The 21,931-nt window shown below is 39.5% G+C and overlaps 1 protein-coding gene across 1 annotated transcript in view; it reads right to left on the bottom strand.

Annotated features, from left to right (window-relative positions):
* Positions 1–21,931, bottom strand: part of ZFYVE26 (zinc finger FYVE-type containing 26) — a 45,191-nt gene that overhangs the window by 3,793 nt on the left and 19,467 nt on the right. The window contains exons 20-41 of the mRNA XM_072338725.1: positions 21,680–21,785; positions 20,308–21,047; positions 19,913–20,109; positions 18,938–19,042; positions 18,263–18,385; positions 17,592–17,768; positions 16,219–16,465; positions 15,233–15,331; positions 13,927–14,081; positions 13,155–13,324; positions 11,877–11,905; positions 10,413–10,534; positions 10,112–10,332; positions 9,363–9,510; positions 8,128–8,337; positions 7,068–7,286; positions 5,113–5,310; positions 4,612–4,814; positions 3,455–3,596; positions 2,869–2,928; positions 1,259–1,441; positions 313–357 (exon numbers count right to left, since the gene is read on the bottom strand). Coding sequence (XP_072194826.1) covers positions 313–357; positions 1,259–1,441; positions 2,869–2,928; positions 3,455–3,596; positions 4,612–4,814; positions 5,113–5,310; positions 7,068–7,286; positions 8,128–8,337; positions 9,363–9,510; positions 10,112–10,332; positions 10,413–10,534; positions 11,877–11,905; positions 13,155–13,324; positions 13,927–14,081; positions 15,233–15,331; positions 16,219–16,465; positions 17,592–17,768; positions 18,263–18,385; positions 18,938–19,042; positions 19,913–20,109; positions 20,308–21,047; positions 21,680–21,785 — 3,899 coding nt within the window. The remainder of the gene's footprint in view (positions 1–312; positions 358–1,258; positions 1,442–2,868; positions 2,929–3,454; positions 3,597–4,611; positions 4,815–5,112; positions 5,311–7,067; positions 7,287–8,127; positions 8,338–9,362; positions 9,511–10,111; positions 10,333–10,412; positions 10,535–11,876; positions 11,906–13,154; positions 13,325–13,926; positions 14,082–15,232; positions 15,332–16,218; positions 16,466–17,591; positions 17,769–18,262; positions 18,386–18,937; positions 19,043–19,912; positions 20,110–20,307; positions 21,048–21,679; positions 21,786–21,931) is intronic.

Here is a 21,931-nt window from a genome sequence, read left to right as displayed (position 1 = left end):
AAATGTCCATCTCAGAGCTAACTCAGAAATGCTTTTCTTCCAGTCTTACTAAAGCCTAGCTTTCATTCCAAGGACGACCAAGGAACTATAAGGATAAAGATCAATCAATACCTTCATCTTACAGTTCTACACTTGAAAACACTGCAGCCTTAACCAGCTCATTGATTTCTACAGTCTAGAAAGTAGCCTTCAAAACCTTTACTTGAGTGAGGATGATAGAGAAAATAATGGAAGAGAGCAGGTATCATAGGAATCAAGACTGGCCTGTTCAACTCTTGATAAAGGAATTCCTCTTACTCTGGTTTTACTTACCTTGTTTTCATCACTGTCCATATCCTGAATCAGATTATCGAGGTCCTGTAGCCAAAAAGGGAAAAGGTGATTGCATTTAAGTGACTGTCGTTTGCAAACTTTTATTCCTTAAGAAACCAAACCTCCACCTAGAGGACAGACTGCTGAGATCACAGATAGCTGTTTACGTTATCCCAACCACCACCACACATGTAGAAAATATAAAGCCCAATTATTCCCGTTACCACAGCTTCTTCTGCCTGCCAAGTCTTTGGTGTCTCCCTAGAAAACACTATGAGGTCAACCTCTTGTCCCCTGTGAAGTTCTACCATTCAAGGTAGGGGTATGCTGCGACAGGACAAGGAGCAAAGGGCTAAAACTTGAACATAAGAAGTTCCATACCAACATACAGAAGAACTTTACTGTAAGGGTGACAGGTTGCCCAGAGAGGTTGTGGAGCCTCCTTCTTCGGAGATATTCACACCTGTGTGAACACCTACCTGTGCAACCTATTGTAGGGTAACTGTTTAGTGGGGGGTTGGACTCTTGAGGTCCCTTTCACTGGGACAGAAAAGATGCTGTGGTAGGTAAAAGGAATCCTAAAACAGCTTCCTATGGAGGCAGAAGGTTCTTGTTTCTATACATCCTCTATATCAGCCAGGGAAGCTTCACTGAAGGCAACCCCTCCCACTCCAATTTGGATGATTTGGCAGGATCCTGTCAGACAAAGGTTCTCTCTCCATCACAAATATTTACTTGGGAAGTGCAGGTTAGGAACACACTAAGCAATCTTTTTCTCTCAAACTAGCATAAGGAAGGAAAACACACACACACCTTCAAACAATGCATGCAAGTACAGAGCCAGAATATCTGAATCACTAGAAGAGGCACAACAGAGTAGTCCCTGTAGCCTGTATTGCATACAGACATTGTACTTCAAAAGGAATACCAGGCAGGACAGAATTACCTCAGCAGGTATGTTCTTGAATTCACTTAGACAATTTAAGATGATGGTATCCCCATCATTCTTGGCTGCAACTCCAGACTCACTGACACACTTCAGTAGCTGTCGGATCTCACTGTACTTTTGCTGCTTCACCAGCTGCTTGGCTACTTTGCTATACACTTCTGTAGCCTCCAGCTGGAAATCCTAGAGGTAGATGAAGACCAGAACAACACGTTAAATATTGTCAGCAGGTTCTCTCAGTATAGCCTACACAATCCTATACAAATATGACAATCTCTGCCGAGGACAAAATATCGTAGTATGCTCCAAAAAAGAAAATAAAACTGTTTTTGTGGTCTCTGATTTTTGAGTCACCACTGCTCAGGACTGACTCAAAGTTTCTTTATAATCAGATGGCTAAATTTCAGCTTTGCTTACAAACAAAAACACTGTCACCTCCTTTTCTGGGGTAGCAATTTTACTGCTTCTGACAGATCTTTCCTACCCAACCCACCTCTACCTCACTTAGCAGGTTCCCATTATATTTCTTGCCAGCAGCCACCCTGGAAAACTGAAGGCATGTGATAATTATATATCTCTCATATGAGGAAAGAAATAAAAGCTAAAGACTGATCCTGCTATGAAGACAAGAAATAAAGAGGGGAAAAAAAAAAAAAAAAAAAAAAAAGGAAAGAAGGCAATAGAAGTGATGATAAGCAGCTGGACTTACTGCTCCATCTTTTACTGGAAAGAAGTGCTGCTGAGAAGCACTTTTTTTTCCAGTCCAGGCAGGTGTTCTACCTTGTTCTGTCTTCCTTGTTGTGAAATAAGCAGAGCCTACCACATGCACTGATCACAAACATAACAGGCAGCAAGGCCACAGACATTGCTTCAGTGGGCCACCTCTGTTCAGAAGCAGCCATGTTATACTCTTTGTCCCATACAGGAGATGACAGCAAGACTGCACTGCCTGCAGCAATATCCTTTAGCAACTCTTCTGTTCAATAAGGGCATTCAATTGTCACCTTTTCTGGGGCAGTAAGTCAGTTTTATTTCTTCTGATAAAAAACCTCCTTCCCTACCCAACCCACTACTACCCCACTTAGCAGACTTCTTTAGCAACATAGGAATGAGAAACATAGAAATGTGCTACACTGACTGTAAGCACCTCAGCTTCTACGCAGACATGAAGAAGGTGAGGCCCCAGGAGACAGCAATCAGTTATTCAACTTTGCTCTCCTCTTACAGTTCAGAGAACAATGTGGAGATGTTCAGTGTATTTGTATGGCTATCCAAACTGCAAAGACCCAACATGTCAGAGCTCTCTACTTACACAGTAATTGTGGTTTGCCAGCCACTAAGTCACTGAACAAGTAGCAAGGCAAAGAAAAAGCTCTATATAATTCATCTGTAAGAGCGAATTAACTTGGAGGTGTCCTACTGAAGCAAAATCTTCCTTTCTTTACCAAACTTTTTCCAAGTACAAGCACATTTCAGACTTGAACTACTGACTTTTCTCGTAAGAGATTTCCCTTTCTGTGGATTAGAAGGCAGCTGGCAAAAAAGTTTTGCTTAAATAACTGCTGTTCGCAGGAAATTACTATTTAATAGTAATACCTGTTCTACCGTACCTGAAGGACTCTGAATGCAATCCCAAATCCCTCCTCAACATTTTTACCTTCCAGCATGACCTAAAAAGAAAGGCATCAGACAACTCTGAGGACGTACATCCCTTTTTTGTGATATACAGTTAAATAACAATGCTCACATTTCCAGATTTTGCCCAGATGACAAAACACATGAAATTACTTCAACAGAGAACAGCACCAACCCAACAAGAGGTGGAGGAAATATAACATCTATTGCTGCATACTGAGTCATTGTGCAACAAATGAAGCTGAGCTGAAGTCAAGAAAGATAGCAATAGCAGTATTATTTGCCTTGCTTCAAAACAAGCAGGTTATATAATCAAAAGGCACATTTCTTCCAGAATTTGGGATCACGCACTTCTGAGAGATTGAATTTTGAGCAACAGTGCTTCAGGGTTTTAAGCATTCCCTGCTACTTGGAGTAGCAGTTTTCCATTAACTACAGGTTGCATACATGCACAAGGAACCTGCTCATGAGGCTGCTCCAACCATCAGATGTTTCAACCTGTGCATCACATTAGCACTGAAGGTGAAAAAACAATGCCGTGTTTGAAATAGTAGTATGTACCTTGCAAGCAACATCCATTTTCATGTTGTTATTTCCAAACAGTGTGGGCAGGGAGGAGCCTGCCATTTGAGAGCTTCCTGAGATCTCACAGCGATGCAGAAACTTAGTTACTTCCATTTGCAGATCAACTGTATTGATGTGTCTAGACAAGGGAAAAACAGATCTCACTTGATTTTGTGATAGAGAAAGTTTCTATTATTATTTTTGAACTTACTACTTCCACGAACACATTTCAAAATACCATATTGATTTCTGAACAGTAATTATTTTAGTTACTCTTGGACTATCTCTCTTTTGCGTAGCCAAATCTACAACAATAAATTATTTATAGATTTGTGCACTCAAGACATAAAAACTGCAGGGAAGCTGTTTGTATTATCCTAGAGTGATTCAGAGAACCACAGGATGGCTTGGGTTGGACCTTAAAGCCCATCCAGTTCTAACCCCTCTGCTGTGGTTTGCCATCCACTCCATCAACCTGTGGCAGGATCCCACCCAGTTGGCCTTAAATTCTTTCCGGGATGGGGCATCCACAGCTCCTCCAGACAAACTGTTCCAGGACCTCAGTGCCCTCTGAGTAAAGAATTTCCACCTAACAGCTAACCTAAATCTCCCCTCTTAGGTGAGAACTGTTTCCCTTTGTCATACTGCCACCAGACCATGTAATCTGGAATCCAGTACCTGGATCCCAAATCAGCAACCACTACTTCTTTTTGATGTCTTCATACTCAGTCCCCCTCACCAACTTCAAGCTTAATGTCTAGCCTAAAAAATGTGAAAGGAAAGCAAATCCTAAGAAAACCAACTGCAAGAGATACGTGGTTGAACTTACACTCAGATTTTTGAATACAGGGATTCAGCCAAGTCTGACACCCATAACTTGACATAAAGATTCAATCAAGCCTGACACCTTTTAGTTGAATTTAAATTTAAATATAGCCAGCAAAATATATCTGTCTATGCATTATGTTTTGCTCTTTTAAACTACAGGATGATAGTTGATATAAATGCAGTGGGAATCTTATAACTGCAACTAGCTAGCCAAATGTGGGTCGAGCCCTACTGGGATGCATTAGCTAAAGCCAACCCAAACACAGTCATTAAGACAAAGTCTGAATTTCCCCTTAACCAAAACGCAGCTTACTGTTTATAGATACCTTGACACATCTGTAGCAGACATTTTCTTCCGGAAAGTGTATACCACTTTTTTTCTTCCTGAGCTTCTTGAGACCTCCTGCAGGTAGACTTTGAGGTGGTCCTTGATCTTTATGAGCCATGTCTGCTTGGCTCCCAGTTCGGTGTAGGATTTTGCTCCGTGAGTAAAAAACCTAATGCAGGTCATGGCAGCACGAACATGATCCTAGAAGACACATACTGTTTTCTAAGATGGATCAGAGGAAACCATGTTCTCTAATCCTTGTCTCTACTGAACAAAGCAGCCAATGCTTTCTCTAAAGCAATACTTAAGCTACTGCAGTGTGCCAGATCAATGACAAAAATACACAGCAGGTAAGCATCAGCCAGTCTCACACTTTCTGTCTGCTTTTCCAGATTGGAAATTATATACTTGTGCATCATGCAAATTTACACTACAGTAAGCAAACAAAAGACTGACAACATTCAGCATCTCTCTGAAAGAGATGGGCAATCACTCTTACCTTCATAAATTGTTGTAACTCATACAGAATGTGGTAGTAGTTCTTTTTTTGCAAGTATTTGCAGGCTGCAATCAAATACACCCCCCAGCTCTCCAACCCCGGGTCAATGGTTTCCAGCAAGTTCTCCAACATATGCAGCTTTCCACTTTCATAGCTTGGAATGAAGATTCCTTCAATGAATACTTCAGATGGGGATTCCTACACAAACATGAGGAAGGTGGCTTGAAGCAAAGCAGCGGTGATGCAAAGATCTTCCTTTTACAAAAGTAGTGTCATGTGACAGATCATAGAGTCAACACATAACTCAGGCTAGAAGGGATCTCTAGAGATCACATTGTTAAAATCCCTGTTAAAGAGTGGCCTCTCAACCTGACCAGTTAGATTCAGAGCATTACCAAGTAGGATGACTCAACAGCCTCTCTGGGCCCCAGCTCCCATGTCTAAATATCCACATTGCAAACCAGAAGTAATGAATAAATAAATAAATTCCATTTTCCATGTGTTCATCTGGAGTTTCCCTTGCTCCACATTGTGTTAATTGCTTCTTGCACTGTGCATGTGAGACAAGCCTGACTCCATTTCCACAATCACCCACTAAGAGGCTGAAACCATCACTCAAGATCTTTTCTCGCCCACTCTTCCTCAAGCTTAAAAAACAACAACAAACCAGAAACAAACAAACAAGAAAACTCCATCTCTGCCACTCTCTTCGTTTGCATCTGGTGCTTCAGGGCCTGGATTATCATCCAGCCCTGTGTGTTGATGTTATGATAGAAAGAAGCATGAATTATTTCTTGGCCCACATAAACATTTTGAAGACATGATATGGACTCATTGTTGGTTTTTTTTTTTTTTCTTCCTTTTAACATAACAAGATTTGAAAACACTCAAATGCAAAATGTTTTGTCAGAAACTTAGTACCTTATGGCCTCAAGATAATAACTCATTCATGTTCATGTAATTACTCCTAGCCCCCATGCCTAAAGCCTCCACTGTCTGCCTAGAGTAATTTCAATGCCTCATGCTTAGCTAGCAAAACTGTTTCACCAACACTGCAAAAACATGCAATTTTAAAGTAATATCAAAGATCTGAAAATCAATTTTAACATGCAGATGGGAATACAAGCTTAGAATGACTGACGACATAATGAGAAAGCAAAGCCTATACAACAACTTATTATAAAGCTCATAAGCAAATTGAAGATAATGGAATCCAGTATTTACATTCTGAACAAGAATTATTAAAAAATATTAAAGGAAACAATCACAGAAACATACCAATACAAAGCCAATCATTCCTCCCTCCCCAGCCACACAAGCACTTTGCAGTTTTCAGAACGGGGAAACATAATGGGCTCACACCAACACACATCCTAAGAAGTAGCCTAAATGAAGTGGGAACTTTATTGGAGTAGTTTCCTAACTTAAATGTCATTAAATACCAACAAAACTGTATTATCCAGTTGTTCTCAAGCCCTCCTAACATACACAGTTTTCTGCAGGCAGAATCAGAAAACACTTTTTGGCTTTTCTACATTTCTGTCCTTTACTCACGTTCCCAGTACATCCAGAAGTGCAAACACGGGCATCTGATGAAACAAACAGTACCAACAGACAGAGCCACTGTGATAAAGTGTCTCAAGTTATCAGCATGTTGGAATTCAAAATCTTCCTTATTTCTTCTTAACTGTTATTAACAATGGGTACAGATTTTCAGCTTTGCAGGAAAAAAAAGCACTTTTGATATAGCGACTCTACAAAGGAAAACTAGAGCACTTTTCTTCTCTCTAGAAGCCACTGCTTCAACACAATGAAGAAGAGAAACACTGAAAAAACACCTGTGCATGAAAACACCCTGAATGCTATGATGCTCAATGTCATTTTCAACTGGCCTTGAAGACCTCTCAATTGCTTTCTGAATTTCATTTTAAGTGATGGAGCACTGAATTACTCACCTTATTTAACAAGTGAAGCAGGGCTTCTCTCATACAGTCATGCCTCATGTAAAAGCTTATTATTGCCAGATTAGTGCCATAACTATGTAAATAGAACAAGCACTCTTGATAGTAGCTGTTGTGCTGAACCTTCCCCTCAGACATCATCTCCAGGGATAGACTTCTTGTTCTCAATGTTGCTTCAAGTTCCCTCAGTGTGGCAAAGTATTCATCATCCTGCTATTAGAACAGAATCAGTGATAGGTGACAACTAATAAGAAAACTTCCTTTCCAACTATCAACCAGACCTCAAGGTTTTCTGTTGTTGTCTTTAAAATAGTCATCACTTTGGAGGGGTTAGTCTCTAGTAATGTTTTTTATAAGCACTAGATTGGAACTGTGCTGCCAACAGACATGCTGAAAGTTGTGGCAGCCAGCACAACTCTCTTTCCAGGGATGGACAAGAAGCATGTTTATTAAATAGAACAAAGCACTCCACAGCAGCTGCTTCAATAACCTACTTCAAACAGGCTTTTTTATTTTTCAAAAATATTTACTACTAAAAGGACTTTCATTATTATGATTCTGTAGTTACTTCATACTATAAGGCTTTTTGGTACACCTAGTTAGAACTTCCAGAGCTCATCCCAAATCATATAACAGTGCTACCTGTCAATGAAGAAAGGAGTGAGATTGCATCTGCACCTTTGGCTTTGAATTCCTGCTACATTAGTGCATTAGTAAAGAAATACTATTACCACAGCAGCACAGAATATCAGTGGGATGGAGTTTAGTTTTCTCAGACTGTAGTAATAATATTTCAACACTACAGCTTCTTTCATATGTACCAACTATGTCCTCAGTTACTATAAAAAAATCCTATCATCTGCTGCTCAGTCATCAATTCACTGTGAGGCACCAGCTTGTGAATTTCTCAATGATATTTAAGTTTGCAGCAGGCATTCATGACAAAACAGGGAAAGAAACCAATACCTGATATTGTACCACGCATCGCTGCAAAACGTGTCCTAAAGCAAACTGTTTTTGCTATAGGCTCTCAGAGCAAACAGAAGATCCTCACCGCAATGAGTACAGGCTTCACTGTGGACTCCAGGTATTGTATCACATCCTGGACTAGCCTTGACCCATGGCTCAGCTGGTTTAGATCCACAGGTGGCTTTAAACATCGGTTAAACTTCTCTCTTGCTGAACTTAAATTTCCAGCTTTAAGACATGCCATACCCCAGGCATGCCATGCTCCACTTGGATCCAACCCGGATTTTGTAGAAACCTAAATTCAAAGCAAGTTGTTAATACTGCAGTACAGAAAAATCAGAAAGTTGGCTTATCACAGCCTGTGACTGTGATATAAATGTCTTTCCTAAACTGTACTTCCCACTAGAACAAACAAAAACATCACGTGCTGATTATTTCTAGGCTATTGCCAGTTTAATCATACAAGGTTAAATAACCACACATCTGGGAAACTTCAACTCACCAGCTTTAAAACTTAGAAGAAAATCTGTTTCTGATGTGAAAATGTCATGAAGCAACTGTTTTTGGTTTTTTATATAGAAGAACTGTGTAAATAACTGTGAGTTTGTGGCTTAAAAGCAAAACAATAGCAGATACCTCATGAACTGCCAGGAAATTTTTATTCATTTAATTCTGCTGATCAAATTTATTCCTTAAGTTTTTTAGTCAATCAGCTGCCTTAAAACATGACCCCTTTTATTCAAATACGTTATTTATTTCCATTTGGATTTTTTAATTATCCCTTAAAAATCATAATTCTCTTCCTAAGAAACTGCAATGCTATAAAAAGAGACTTAGAAAATACTGGGAGCTGGGGAAGATAAACCACACCCAATGATCTTAGATAGACAGATTTACCATTATTGCCAGTTTCTAAGTAAACCCTTGTAAAAGGTGCCTACTAATATCTGCTGCGATATTAAGGCAAAAAAGATCAAACACAAGCTTCAGATAAAATCCTGTCACAAGGGATGCCTCAGCCCTTCTGCTGGATGTAAGACTCCTCCATGCAGTTAGCCCATTCCAATTTTAACTGTACCAGGAAACAGCCCCTGACTATCCCTTTAGGAACCTGATCCACAGCAGAAAACATGATCCTTCTCAAAAAATCCTTTTTTCCAGCATCAGAAAAGATATTCTTTGTTGTTTAGAAACCTATTCCTTGTTTGTAGCAGTTTAAATGTTGTCTGTTTCACACGTATCCCATCCATCTGAACTCTGAGAAAAACAAAAATCACCAGAGAAAGATTATTAACATTCACATCTTTCTACTGTCATTACCTCTATAGCTAGCTGATAGTACTCTGCCTCCAGGAGCCGATTTCTTAATCTTGTTACTGCTGCAGGGAGAAGAATCTGATCCAAAGATGGTACTGGACGGTAAGCAGCAGCAACCAAAATATTCAGCACATCCACTTTGCTGATGTAGCTAGGGGAAAACAGGTTAAACAAACGCATATGTTTTCACTATTGACATACACACAAAGAATTTTCAACAAACATTGTGTCAAAGACAATCCTTTGAACAGCAGTTCCTAAATTACTGGTATATGAGGATTCTCTATCCATCATATTTTCTCATTCAGGTTATTTTTTACTTCCTAACATTCAGTGGAGCACTGAAAGAAGATAATTGCAGACATCAACAGGCATTATAAAACAAAAAGCGGTACATGTGAAATCCATATGCTGCTCCTGCCACTTTAAGCCCTCCAGGACAAAAACTCCAGATTAATACACTACTTCTCAGCAAGCACAGCTTTGGAAACCTAAATTGAAACAGACTGAAAGCAGAAAATACAGAAGTAAAATTTTTACCCCAATCATCATGAATTATTTCTCCTATTCAGAGAATTTTCTTAGTAATTATTATGTAGTTATAATACTTGAAGTTCTGTCACTTGAACTCTTATTCTTACATTATCAACTTCTCTTCCCGTTTAAAATGCCCACAGCACATCCAAAGGAACTCTCCCACCCTCTACTCCCCAGTGAAAATAACACATCCTAGTGAACATCTGACCAATCACCTGTCACAGAGAGCTAGGTCCTGGCTCCTTCCAGCTTTCACAAACATCATTTTGGCACTGAAGAGTAACTGTTTCATAATGTCCATAAGGAGTCCAGCATCTACCTCAGGATTAGTGAGTCCCTGGGACAATTTGCAGCAGTTCTCAATCAGCTGGTGGCCACACACTATGCTGTTGCTGTGCAGGCTAAGAATGGCAATACATAAGGACGAGCTGGGAGCCTGAGGAAAGAAAGACAAACACAATTGTAGAGGTAGGTCTCCAACAAACTGCTTATATTGGACTCTCCTCCAGGCCTCACCTGTTCATAATAAAATTCACTGCGTACAATTTCATTCTCCTCTTCATTCAGTGAAAGAAACCATTCAAGGGCAGCTGCTTTGGGTATTCGCACCACTGTGGAATATTCATTATTAGAAGTTTCTGCAGCCAGTAAGAAAAAAAATAGGTAACATCATCATACAAGCAGCAAAAGAAAACCACCAAACAACCCAAGACAAAACAAAAGAACCTGCTAAAGACTCATAATGCAGAGTATTCCCACAGCCTTTTCAGGGCCTATAGTAATCCTGCAGTTGTACCAATTCCTGTCAGTATCGTCTGTCCTGCACATGCATCACAGCAACACTTCCATTCCTCAGCAGGCTACCAAACTGTACCTAGGCCTACTTTCCCTATCGCCAGCATCCTTTCACCAAAAACTACCACCAGTAATACGTGATGAGAGCAGCCATAAAGGCAGCCTTGCCATAATGGGAAAATTACCAACAGAAGATGACACCTACTGAAATACTGACAGAAGAAAACATCTGAAAGCCTGGGAACCCAGAATATCCTTGAGAAGTGCAGCTGTTTTGTTTTGTTTTTTTAATGTGCACCTGGATAGCTGAGAACCAGAGATATTCCAAGATAACCTCAATAAAAACAAAACCAAACCAAAACAAACAAACAAAAAAAAAAGCAACAACTGTAAAGTTAAAAACAAAAATAGCCTGGCAAGGTGGAAAACAGCTTGACAAAGCAGGAATCTACAGCAGATATTGGCTGCTGTTGCTGAAGAAATAGTAAATAGCCTGGGAAAGTAAAAACTGACCCTAGAACAAAGGAAACAGCATCATCTATCGGCTGGCTATTCCAAGTGAAAAAGAAATCAGCAACATCTACTGGGTGCTCCAAGTGGTACTGTTCTACATCCCCTCATGTCTCTAATGATAAATATCTAAGTGACTTGCTTTCTGCCCACAGCACGGCTTCTATCTGAGAACTCACCTTGCATGAACTTCTCTATACAAGATCTGGATAGATCAGACCCTCAGTAGGGACACCTCACTGACTTCATATCCCAAGACACTGACCGCTTCTGAAGTGAGAAATGGTTCATCACCAACTGACCCTTCCCCTGGAAGGTTTGGAGGGTGCCACAGCTCTGCACTAGGCTAATAATTCCTACTCTTAACACAGCCTCCCCGTGACTGTATCTAGTACGCATGGTGCCTCCTCCAACTATATGTTCAGTTCCTTCATTTAATCCCCAAACAGCTTATTCTATATTGACTCAGACATTTTTTCTATATCACAAATTCCCTTTAATGAAAGTTAAGTATTCTAAACTTCAACCTGCTTGTACAAAACACCACTGAAGTTTTTGCAACTGAATTTTTGATCAACCTTTAGCTACAGCTAGATGTGCCAGCTTGCCTCCTCTAACTCCACTGGCAATCAGGTGCTGAAAGAAAATATATTTCAATACTACTCCACTACTTACCTTCCACTTCATCCTGATCTTCCTTTGTGCTGTAACAGAAAGAAGGAAACATCAGGCCTATTCCAGCACATAGAAGAAAACATACTTTAAAAAAATTTACAGGATTAACATGGCTAGCTTTTTCAGAACAATGTATGGTAAAAATCTAACATTTCTCCCCCTACCCTTCCCAACCTATTCCTTGTCCCCACCCTCTACTGTCTGGAAATGTGAAATTCTGACTCTAAATCATGTGTTTCAACTACACTACTACACTAAGCTATTAATTCTTATATCCTTCTATAGGAATATTACCTTCTGATGCACCTATCATAGCAAAGACAACACTGGGAACAAGAACTGCCCAGTAACAGAATACATCAGAACTCAACTGAATTCTCTGGAATGCAAGTCCCTGTCTTCCAGATTTAGGAGTGTGGTTTTGGTGTGTTTTGTTTTTGCTTTTTTTAAAAATCATCTTATTTGTATAAAACAACAACAACACTTAAAGCACTTAAAAACACTTAAGCACTTAAAAAGCGACCAAGCTTACAGCTAGGCTCTGTTGACCTGATCTTGTAGCATAAGCAACCATTCCAACTCAAGCTATTCTACCTGCAGGTGACTGCTCATTTTCTCAGATCTGCTTTTCCTAGCAAGCCTGCTGATACTGCCATAGCAGATACTTCTATTAGCAGGCCTGATGAGGTCATAAACTCATGTTTTTCATCAGCTGACCTTACTTAAGTACAGTGAATCTCAATGTACTTCTCAGCTGAAAGCAACCATATCATAAGAATCTGTCACCACAGATGGCAGCCCTTTTGTTAAGGGCACAGTTACAAAATTTGCCAAATTATGAACTTGATTCTGAATCTTCCAGGATTCAAGAAGTTGTAACCAAGGGACTATGGAGTAGCATTAAAACAATGATACGTTCAGCAGAACCAGTCACCATGCAGTGCTAATCCAGGAGCTGAATAAACTGTAAGCAACCTGGTGACTTACCATAGTAGCTTTTGTTGAATACATTTTCCAACAAAACATTCAACTTTTATATTTAATGATGAACTGAAGCTTAAAGAAAGAAATAAAGAACTTTGTTGACTGGCTCTTCAGTGTCCTAATATGACAAGTAAACTGAGGTAACAATGGTCTCTTCAGCACACAACAGCTGTCTGCCAAAAACCTGATGTTATCATAATATCCAGATAGAACCAGAATTTGAGTTTTTCTCATTCCATTCACACACTTTGCTGAGTACACAGAATTTAGAAGAGCTAGAATTGAAAGACTTACATGCTTGTGTCTTGTACCAATCCAGGCAGATGTTCCCTGTTGTAGTAACTATAGCATTGATCACAAACACGAGCTGGATTTTCTCTACAAGCTTCTACTACCATTTTCTTGGTAGAGCAAGAACTGCACACCAGCCTGCCACAGCGCCTGCAGTGATGACGTCTGTTAAACTGAGCACACAAGGTCATGGGTAGGCAGATGAAAGGATTTACCCAAGTCCTCTGCCATATCTGCCTCCACTGCATCCTCCTACATCTACCTATCTGCCTCCACTCATGAGTAAACGTACTGCATTTGACAAGAGGAAACAGAACACGTGGTAAGGCTTTTTAGAACTATAAAGTGATCTATTCTCACTGACAGAATTCCCCACCAGGGAAGATAAGGCAAGGGAAGAAGGGAGGAGAAAAATAAAACAAAAACCACACGGAACAACTTGGGGTTTAAATATACTTTTGCAGCCTTGGATCAGCTTCGATCACCAAGATACTTAAATCACCTCTTGAAAAAGTCAGAAGCTGTAAGCTGCCTTTCTGACATAACCTTAGCCACTTCCAAATTCAAAAGCAACAGATACTGAACAAATTCTGTTGTTTCTAACCAATATAACAGACTGCCAGCACATTTTCAAAACTCAGATTAATCTTCTCCCTTAGAGCACCACTGCAGTTGCTTAAATGCTCTGTGCAAAAAACAAATTTTAGAAGCACACGGTGAGCAACAATTCACATTCACAGATCACCATCCGGAGAACTTAATTTTTGCTCCTTACCATAGTAAAGCGCTCAGTTTTGCAAACCATACATATTGTTTCAGTGTCATCAGGTATCCACTGTTGCTTCGGAGGTGGCTTCTCAGGTGGCACAAATTCTTCAGAAAAATTCTGCTGCAGGCTTCTTTCTCTGGGACTTGCAGACATGGTGACACCTTAAGAGAAGCCACAGCAAGACAAACATGGAAGGGAATTTAAACCATTTAATGGAGTCCTGAACACCAGAAAACACTACAGACTTACTGAGACTTGCAACAAGACTACTTTTATCCTTCTACAAGGCATGGCAGATTAAAAGAGCGTAAGGAATAATAATGCTTTTAAGCTAAAACTGTAAGACTGTAAGCTTCTGATACTGCGATACTAATGACCAAAATTGCTTAGTTACTAACAGACCTTTGCCATAACAATTAAACTATAAGACAACTTCTCAGCATCTATTTTTATATCACAAGCAGAGACTTGGAGGAGGAATGAAAAAAAAACAAACAGGTATACGTATATATGTGTGTATATATATATATACACTCACACACATACACACACACATATATATATATATACACCAAGTAAGTGGTACAGCATAAAATATAATCTTCAGGTTGACGCTCCTTAAGATCTAGACTTCTCTCTATTACCAGAAGTATGGCATGGCAAGCAATACTACACACCTCTCTGATCTGGTCTGATTACAGTCTACTATTGGTAAATCAATTCAAGGAGGCCATGATTTTATTCTTTGGCCTTTAGCATCCTTGAAGCCAAAGATGCATTCATTTAATCCAAATTATAGTAGTAGACAGACTTTTAGTTTACATAATGTAATCCAGTTGCACTTCAGGCTAAAAGCCTCAGCAGCTCTTTACAGCCCCACAAGCCACATTCCACATAGCAGGATATTAAACTGAAATAATAAAAAAACCCTCCAGTCCAGTAAAGCTAATTGATGCAGAAGACTACAGAAGAATTTGTGCTTGCTTTTAAAGGAACAAATATTCTTCAGTTCTTCTTGCTTAAACTATATTGTTTTAATTGTATTTGAAGGCTGTGAGTAGAGCCCCCTCGGACATTAAGATGTACTGTTTTCCTTCAGTTCACAAGCAGGATCTACTAAACTAAATTCAAGGACCAAAAGAAAGAAGGAAATAGACACAAGGATGAAATTTCAACTATAAAACCAAAGTTAACATGGAAAAGATACTGAGCAAAGAGCAGGAAATGCTACCACAGAGACGGACTTGAAGAAAATATTCTGTCTTTCTTTGTGCTCCAGAGAATGCACAAAAAAGTGGCATTGAGACCTTACCTGTAAAGCCAGCAAGAGATAGTTCTGACGATCCTGATCTAGACATTGTTTCACCCTCCAGTACTTGAGAGAGACTTTCTTGAATACGTATCACAGAATCTAGGTCAGGAGAAAATAAAAAATAAACAGAGCAATGTTGGTAATCAAGCTACCTGTTTTAAAAAAAGATCACGAGGATTCCTGACAGGAGTAGGTAACAATACTAGCGCAAACAGGAGTAGCTCTGTAATTACAAACTATTATCTTTCAAGAAAACTAGCCCACAGCAAAACTACATAAAACACAGAGAAAGGGATCCCTAAAGCAATGGACTACTGACAGGCTCAGAAATAATTCAGCAGAGACAAAGTATCAGTTGTGAAAACCATCAGTTGACACAAGATACAATATGGCAAATATGAAGCGTTTCACACTGCTGCAGAACGAACACACTTCCAACTTTAAACTTCATTTCGCATGAAGCTGTGATGTCTAATGCCTTCATAATAGCAAAAGCTTTATCTTTTAATCATGAAATGACAAATATCTTGAAACTGGCATAAGGCAAGGTGGTAACATATATGAAGAAACAGATAGACAAATACAAATAAGTACACACATCATGCATTTTTTACACAGTGAAGCCACTGAACTTGATCTGCAGCACCCTCTGCTGTTCCAGTTACAAAACCCGCAAATGCAGAGCAAAATGCAGAACAAAATGCAGAACTGAAGACAACATGGATGAAAACGGGTTAACACACCAGAAGACAGCTATGTCAAGAGCATTAAATAAAAGAAGGAAGGAATGGAGCAACAGAAGAAAATGAGAAGGTTTTGAAACCCTTCATCCTACAAGAAATGTAAGGGCTTTAGAACATATTCTGGGCTAGAAGGAGGCTGGAGGCAAGTGTCTAAAAGTGTTATGGCACAAATGGAAAAGCAACTCCTGATGAAGTTCTGCCCTTCCTCCCCAAAAACAAAATAGCATTCTCAAGAAAAGTCACCTGATCTCCTTTCTTTCAATGAAAAGGGGAAGTCAAGGGCTTTCTCTGCATACTTTGAAAGCAAATTATCAATATCTTCTACAGCAAAACCAACTTCCTGTCCACCTAAGAGCTGGTGCAGTGACTGCACAGCCACAGATACCCAGTCCACTTTCATATTCATGAGCAGCTGTTCCACCATAAGCAGTGGCCTGGAGGAAAGGTGGAAGTAGTTAACACGAGAGAGTTCAGGTAGAGTCAGCAATACCTGGAAAGTAGAAAAAAAAGTTAAAGTTGTACACCTCCAAATTTGATTTTATGTGAGCCTAAGGTAAGAAACTAACCAAGCAGCTTACATGAGGAACAAAATAACACACAGGCCAAAAAACTGAGACAGGACTTAATGGGCCTATTCATAGCTCTGTGACAGAATTAGCGAGCAGCTTACTCAGCTTCTGCTTTCATATTCCATCAAACACTGTCTCATTACAGAGGAAGCTGAAAACAGAAAAGCATTTCATGATATGTTGTAGTGGGTACAGGATATTATCCTATTAAAATATGACTAATAAAAAAAAAAACCAAAACCCAAGGCACTAGCCCTATTCTTAGCCATCCATCCTTTTAGAAGGAAATGAGATGATGAAAATATGAGCAATTCCCTCTAAAGATGACTAGTTAATGTAAACTCTTTACAAATTAAATCATGTTTTCAAAAGTAAAGAAACAAATGTTGCTACTGTTGTGCAAAGCACCGTAGCAAGCTGCCATGTGTAGTCCCGCAGAAAGATCTGGATTTTCTTCAGATAGGTTATATTTTATTAAGATAACCTACTGGTTAACATTTGCATTTCCAGGATGAGCAGAGAACATTTATGAGGCAAATGTCCTGCAGAAACTGAAGTAATGGAGTGATACTGACTGCCTTTGGAAAGCAGATCTGGAAGAAACATGCTGTGAAAGTATTAAAGACCACTACACGGGTGACCATATTTCAAATGTAATTTATGCCCTACTACACAAGGAAGGAAGCATGGTATTTCTGATACATCAGAGACTAAGTTGAGGATGCTTCCTTTTTTGCTAAGACAAAACTTAGCAACTGTCCTGATAAATACCCTGGTTGTTTTTTTTCCTTCTTTTAGTCTGCATGGTACCCACCTCCTCACAGCTCAGACAGAAGAACGCTCTGTTAAAATTGGAAGCTACAAGCACAACAGAACACAGAAACTACAAGAAGAGAAAGAGGTTTTAGGCCATCTCTAACCTTTCTTTGGATTCTAAGACTTGGAATTTTGAGCCTGATAGGGTGAGGATTCTGTGGTAAAAATCTACAAGCAGATACTTCTACAGCTATATTGCTGTCAATCCTACAACACAGGAGTTTTACTCACTTTTGATCCCATGTAAAGTGCGTGGATTTCATTACGGCGTGCTGTTGTCAGATTCCTGTAGAAGTGGGTTGTGAGGTAATCAGCTAAGAAGTGAGATGCTGCCAAGCTAGGATGCTGGTCCAGAGACTGTTCGCTGATGGCAAGGCAAATACCTGGATCTTCTATTCTTTGTAACAGCTAGAAACATACAAAATACAATAAATTCTCACTATGTTCTTGGAGAAGTTTTTTTTTTTTTTTTTAATATATCAGTCAGTGAATAACAGATTGCTGCCATACAATGGTCAAGCAAGCAAATTAACCTCCACAAGCATCTTACACACACACAGTGATGATTTAGATCATCCACTTACAAACTACTTGGGCACTGAAGTACAACTGACCAATTTGTACCAGTAGTTTAATTCCTGCTTCTTCTGTTTAAGCAGCACAAAATTACTTCATTATAATTATTCAAGTAAAAGGGGCCTTGTATTTCCATTTAATCAAAATAGCTGTGAAGACACAGAAACTTCTAGGTCCAACCAGCAGACCAGGGAAAAACCAAGACTTTGAAAAAATACCTAATAAAACAGTCTTCCTTAAAGGAAGAAATGAAGTCAACAGTTTAGATACCATATTCTCAACTTACTTGACCTTGAAACATAAGGCTGAGAAAGTTCTGCTGTTACCTGTGATGCTTTTTCCATGTCTCCCATCTCCAGTAAGTGGAGAAGGTGCTCACGGTGAAGACTGATCAAGTCTTCTCTTGGGACAGGGTATAAGTGCCCCCATTCCTCACACAACTCATAATCCTGAAGGATAAAACAAAACAAACAAAAGCAACTAAGCAAACGGAAAAACAAAAAAACCCCACAAACAAAATCCAAAGATCTGATCAGCTTCAAGAAATTCTTCACCTCAGACTCCTCTCCCCCATGCAAACACAAATAATTAAAATGACAAGGAGAAGAATGACTCAATCTGCAAGAGTCACAATCTGCATTGAAAATACCTTCCCACCTCACAGTAAGCAAACTGGCTTTCTAGGGAAGCACTTTCCAAGCTAACCAGACCTACCGTATTAGCACTTACATAATAATCAAGCTAGTATTACACCAAAAGTCACACTATTAAAATCTTGAAAATTTTAACAGAAAAGGTGCCTCAGAATAAGAGTTAAAGGATTATTAACTGTGCATAAATCTTGACATTAAGCTGAATCTGTTTCTGTAGCAAAGAACTGAGCAAAAGAATCCTTCTTGAGGTACTATCTGCTGATTGCTGTTTTAAATTTGTTGAACTGGCATTTTATCCATAGTCTAATGTGTTTTAAACTCAACAAAATTTACGTGACAATGCCTAACCTTTGCTTTCAGAATGATATTCATGATGGCCTGGGGATCGTCAGTGCAGGCTTTTTTCAGATCCTGCCAGTCACTCCACAGTGGTTCATTTTGCAAATTCAAAATCTGAAAAAGTTTGACATTATTGTAGCACGCATTTAAAACGTTTTATCTACAACAATCATGAAGTCTAGGAAAACAGCTGAGAGACTCATATCAGGAGTTACTTTGTACCAACAGTCAAAAAGGAGATACACATTTACCTCTAGCTCTGCATGTGGATGTTGTAAAGCATTTCCAACAGGAAAAAGACTGTAACTTTATTTGTATTTATCAATCACTGCCCCTGCAAAGGAGGTTTGTAAGGGAAAGCTCCTAAAAGACTACATGGCAATAACTATGGATGAGAAAGTAAGCGTATACTGCAGACACTGCTGGCACTAACAGTGAGAAAGTCAAACTAATTTATGACTCCTCTATGCTCCATCTGCCTTTTCAGTTTGTACCGAACTCCAGGCCGACTAGTCTGGCTTCACTTGGTTATCTAAACTGCGCTGTAGTTAGAAAAGCTCTCTGCAACGTAAGCATGCTTATTGGACCAGTAGTCCTGGACACCACACATATCTACATCTCTCAAGCAAATAAAAAGCACGACTTTCCATGGAAAGCTTCTAAAGATCCTCACAGTGGCACAGAATGGAAAAACAAACTTTTTAAAAATTAAAATGAATTAAGTGGCATCACACAAAAACGATACAAAATACTATTAGCAGACTTGAAGTATCATAGGAGAGTGGAGAAGTTCTGAAAGATGGCAAAGAGTTTTAGCTGGATGTTACAGTACTGAAAACACATGACCTGTTTAGAATTAAAGACAAAAAAACATCACAATCAAAATAGATCCAAGCACTAAAACTTCTTACCAAAGGGCAAGCATATTTTTTCCCTGTTGCCTGTTTCGTAAAGAAACTGGTTACTTAAAGAATGGCTTTGTACCTTTTGATAAACCTGAAGTTCTTTCTTCCTGCTCTGCAGATCTGCTTTCAGCTCAGCAGTTATGTCCAAATCAGAACTACAATAAGCTAGAATTTCCAAACAGGCATCGAGTGGCCATTTGTCCAAACAGCGCAGAGCCAGCACACTTCTTAGTGTTGCATTTTTTACTGGGAATAAGTACTGCCAACCATCCTTACCTGCATAGAAAACAAACCATCAGGTTAAAGCTTGTATTTATAAGACAGAAAATAAACAAAACAAAAACACCCTGTTCTTGGATTTGCTCAAGAACGACTACCTCCATTTCTATCTCCCGTTTCACGTACTCTTTATAAACAAAAAAGAAGGAAGAAGGCAGAGGAATGCAGAGGAACACTGAACTTCATCCTTCTTACCTTCAGCAGCTGCACAGCTCAGCACAGCATCCTTCACATCGAACAGTTCCTGCACATCCTGACTGTACAGATCCAAGACCTTCAGAGCTCTAGTCCAATCCTTTGCAGCAAGTGCTTGTTCAAAGACTTCCATTAATACCTTAACAGCTGTGGAGGAATGCAATCCTAGGAGAACCAAAGGTATGTATGTCCTGCCAGAGAAGACACCAGCTAAATTGCCACCTTCTTCCTGTTGATTCTGAAATGGCTCAAACATAGCAAGCAGAAATCTTTCCAGTATTGGGAACTCCTTCAGCAACGCCTCACACTCCCTTGAAATCTGTTCCAAACCTAATGGCAATTCCCGCTTGTCCCAGAACTCCATCCAGGATAAACTTGATTTAGGAATTTTCTGTATATTAGATGCACTTAGACATGCAACTGTGGCTGTTAGCTTCGACTGAGACTTTAGGAAATCCAGGCAGGAGGCAGTGAGCGTGTGCTGGCTGAAGTCAGCCACAGAGGATGAGGCTTGAGTGTAGACATCCTCGGAGGCCATTGCATGATGGGAGAAAGGTATTTCAACATCTGGCAGGCAGCATTTGGCACACTGGTGTGCTAGGTTTCTGATGTTTGTCAGAAGGCATTCTGCTTGGCTTTCCTGCCTTGAATTGTACAAGGACAGCCTTTCACAGCAACAGTTAACAATAACCTGTTGCACATTCAAGCTCAACTCTTCTCTAGCCAAGAGCGAAGCAAGCCTGCAGGATTGAAAACAGAAACACACACAAATAGTACTTCACAATTACAGATTTTCATAAATCTTCCAAATTGTCCAGTCCTTGACACATTTTCTATGGCAGGAGTGCATACCTTTTACCCATACGGTACGAGAAAAATTTATACAACACAACATTGATAACTCAGAGCTTATGCAGCCATTCCTTGAAAGAAATTAAACTTAATACTCAAGCACTGGCTTTCACCTAAGTGCAACAATACTAAAACATGTTGCTATTAATGCCTCTTAAGTAGTCATACTGGTATCTTTTATTTTGCACTACACATTTAAGGTGCAAGTCTAGTGATCTGAACTGCCATACATTCAATTAAAATATATATATAAGATAGCTGTATAAAGACACTGCCTCTTCCAAACAAACAGAAGTCATCCAAAATTTGGAGCAAAAATTTTCACGATGGCAAAGAAACTACTGAATAGGTACATACTTGCAGGTCAACCCATGCAGCACTAAGACATCTATGAGTGGGAGGTAGCAAAGGGAGGCTGTACTGCCTGTGCTAAGCAGCCAAAGAGAATTTTAAACTTGGCTAAAGTCCAAAATCAAATGCATCAAAATAACCCAGAGAAGTATATCTGAAAACCACCAACCTGTCAGGTGGAACCTGCTTTTCAAACAGGAGTTGAGAAAGCAGCTGAGATGGACTCTGCTGTAACAGTATGAAAGGATTCCCCACTTTCACTTCTGCAGATAAGCCTTTAAAAAAGTAAAAATAAAATCAGGGCATTATAAAACATTTATTACAATATACATCAGTTTCACAGAATGACCAGGCCTTGTATTAGGAAGACAAATTTTAACAGCCTGAGTCTGAAACCACTTTTCCTCAGCTTACTAAGGTC

Source organism: Excalfactoria chinensis, chromosome 5 (assembly GCF_039878825.1).
Source record: "Excalfactoria chinensis isolate bCotChi1 chromosome 5, bCotChi1.hap2, whole genome shotgun sequence".
NCBI lineage: Eukaryota > Metazoa > Chordata > Aves > Galliformes > Phasianidae > Excalfactoria > Excalfactoria chinensis.
This window is presented reverse-complemented; position numbering and strand designations above follow the sequence as displayed.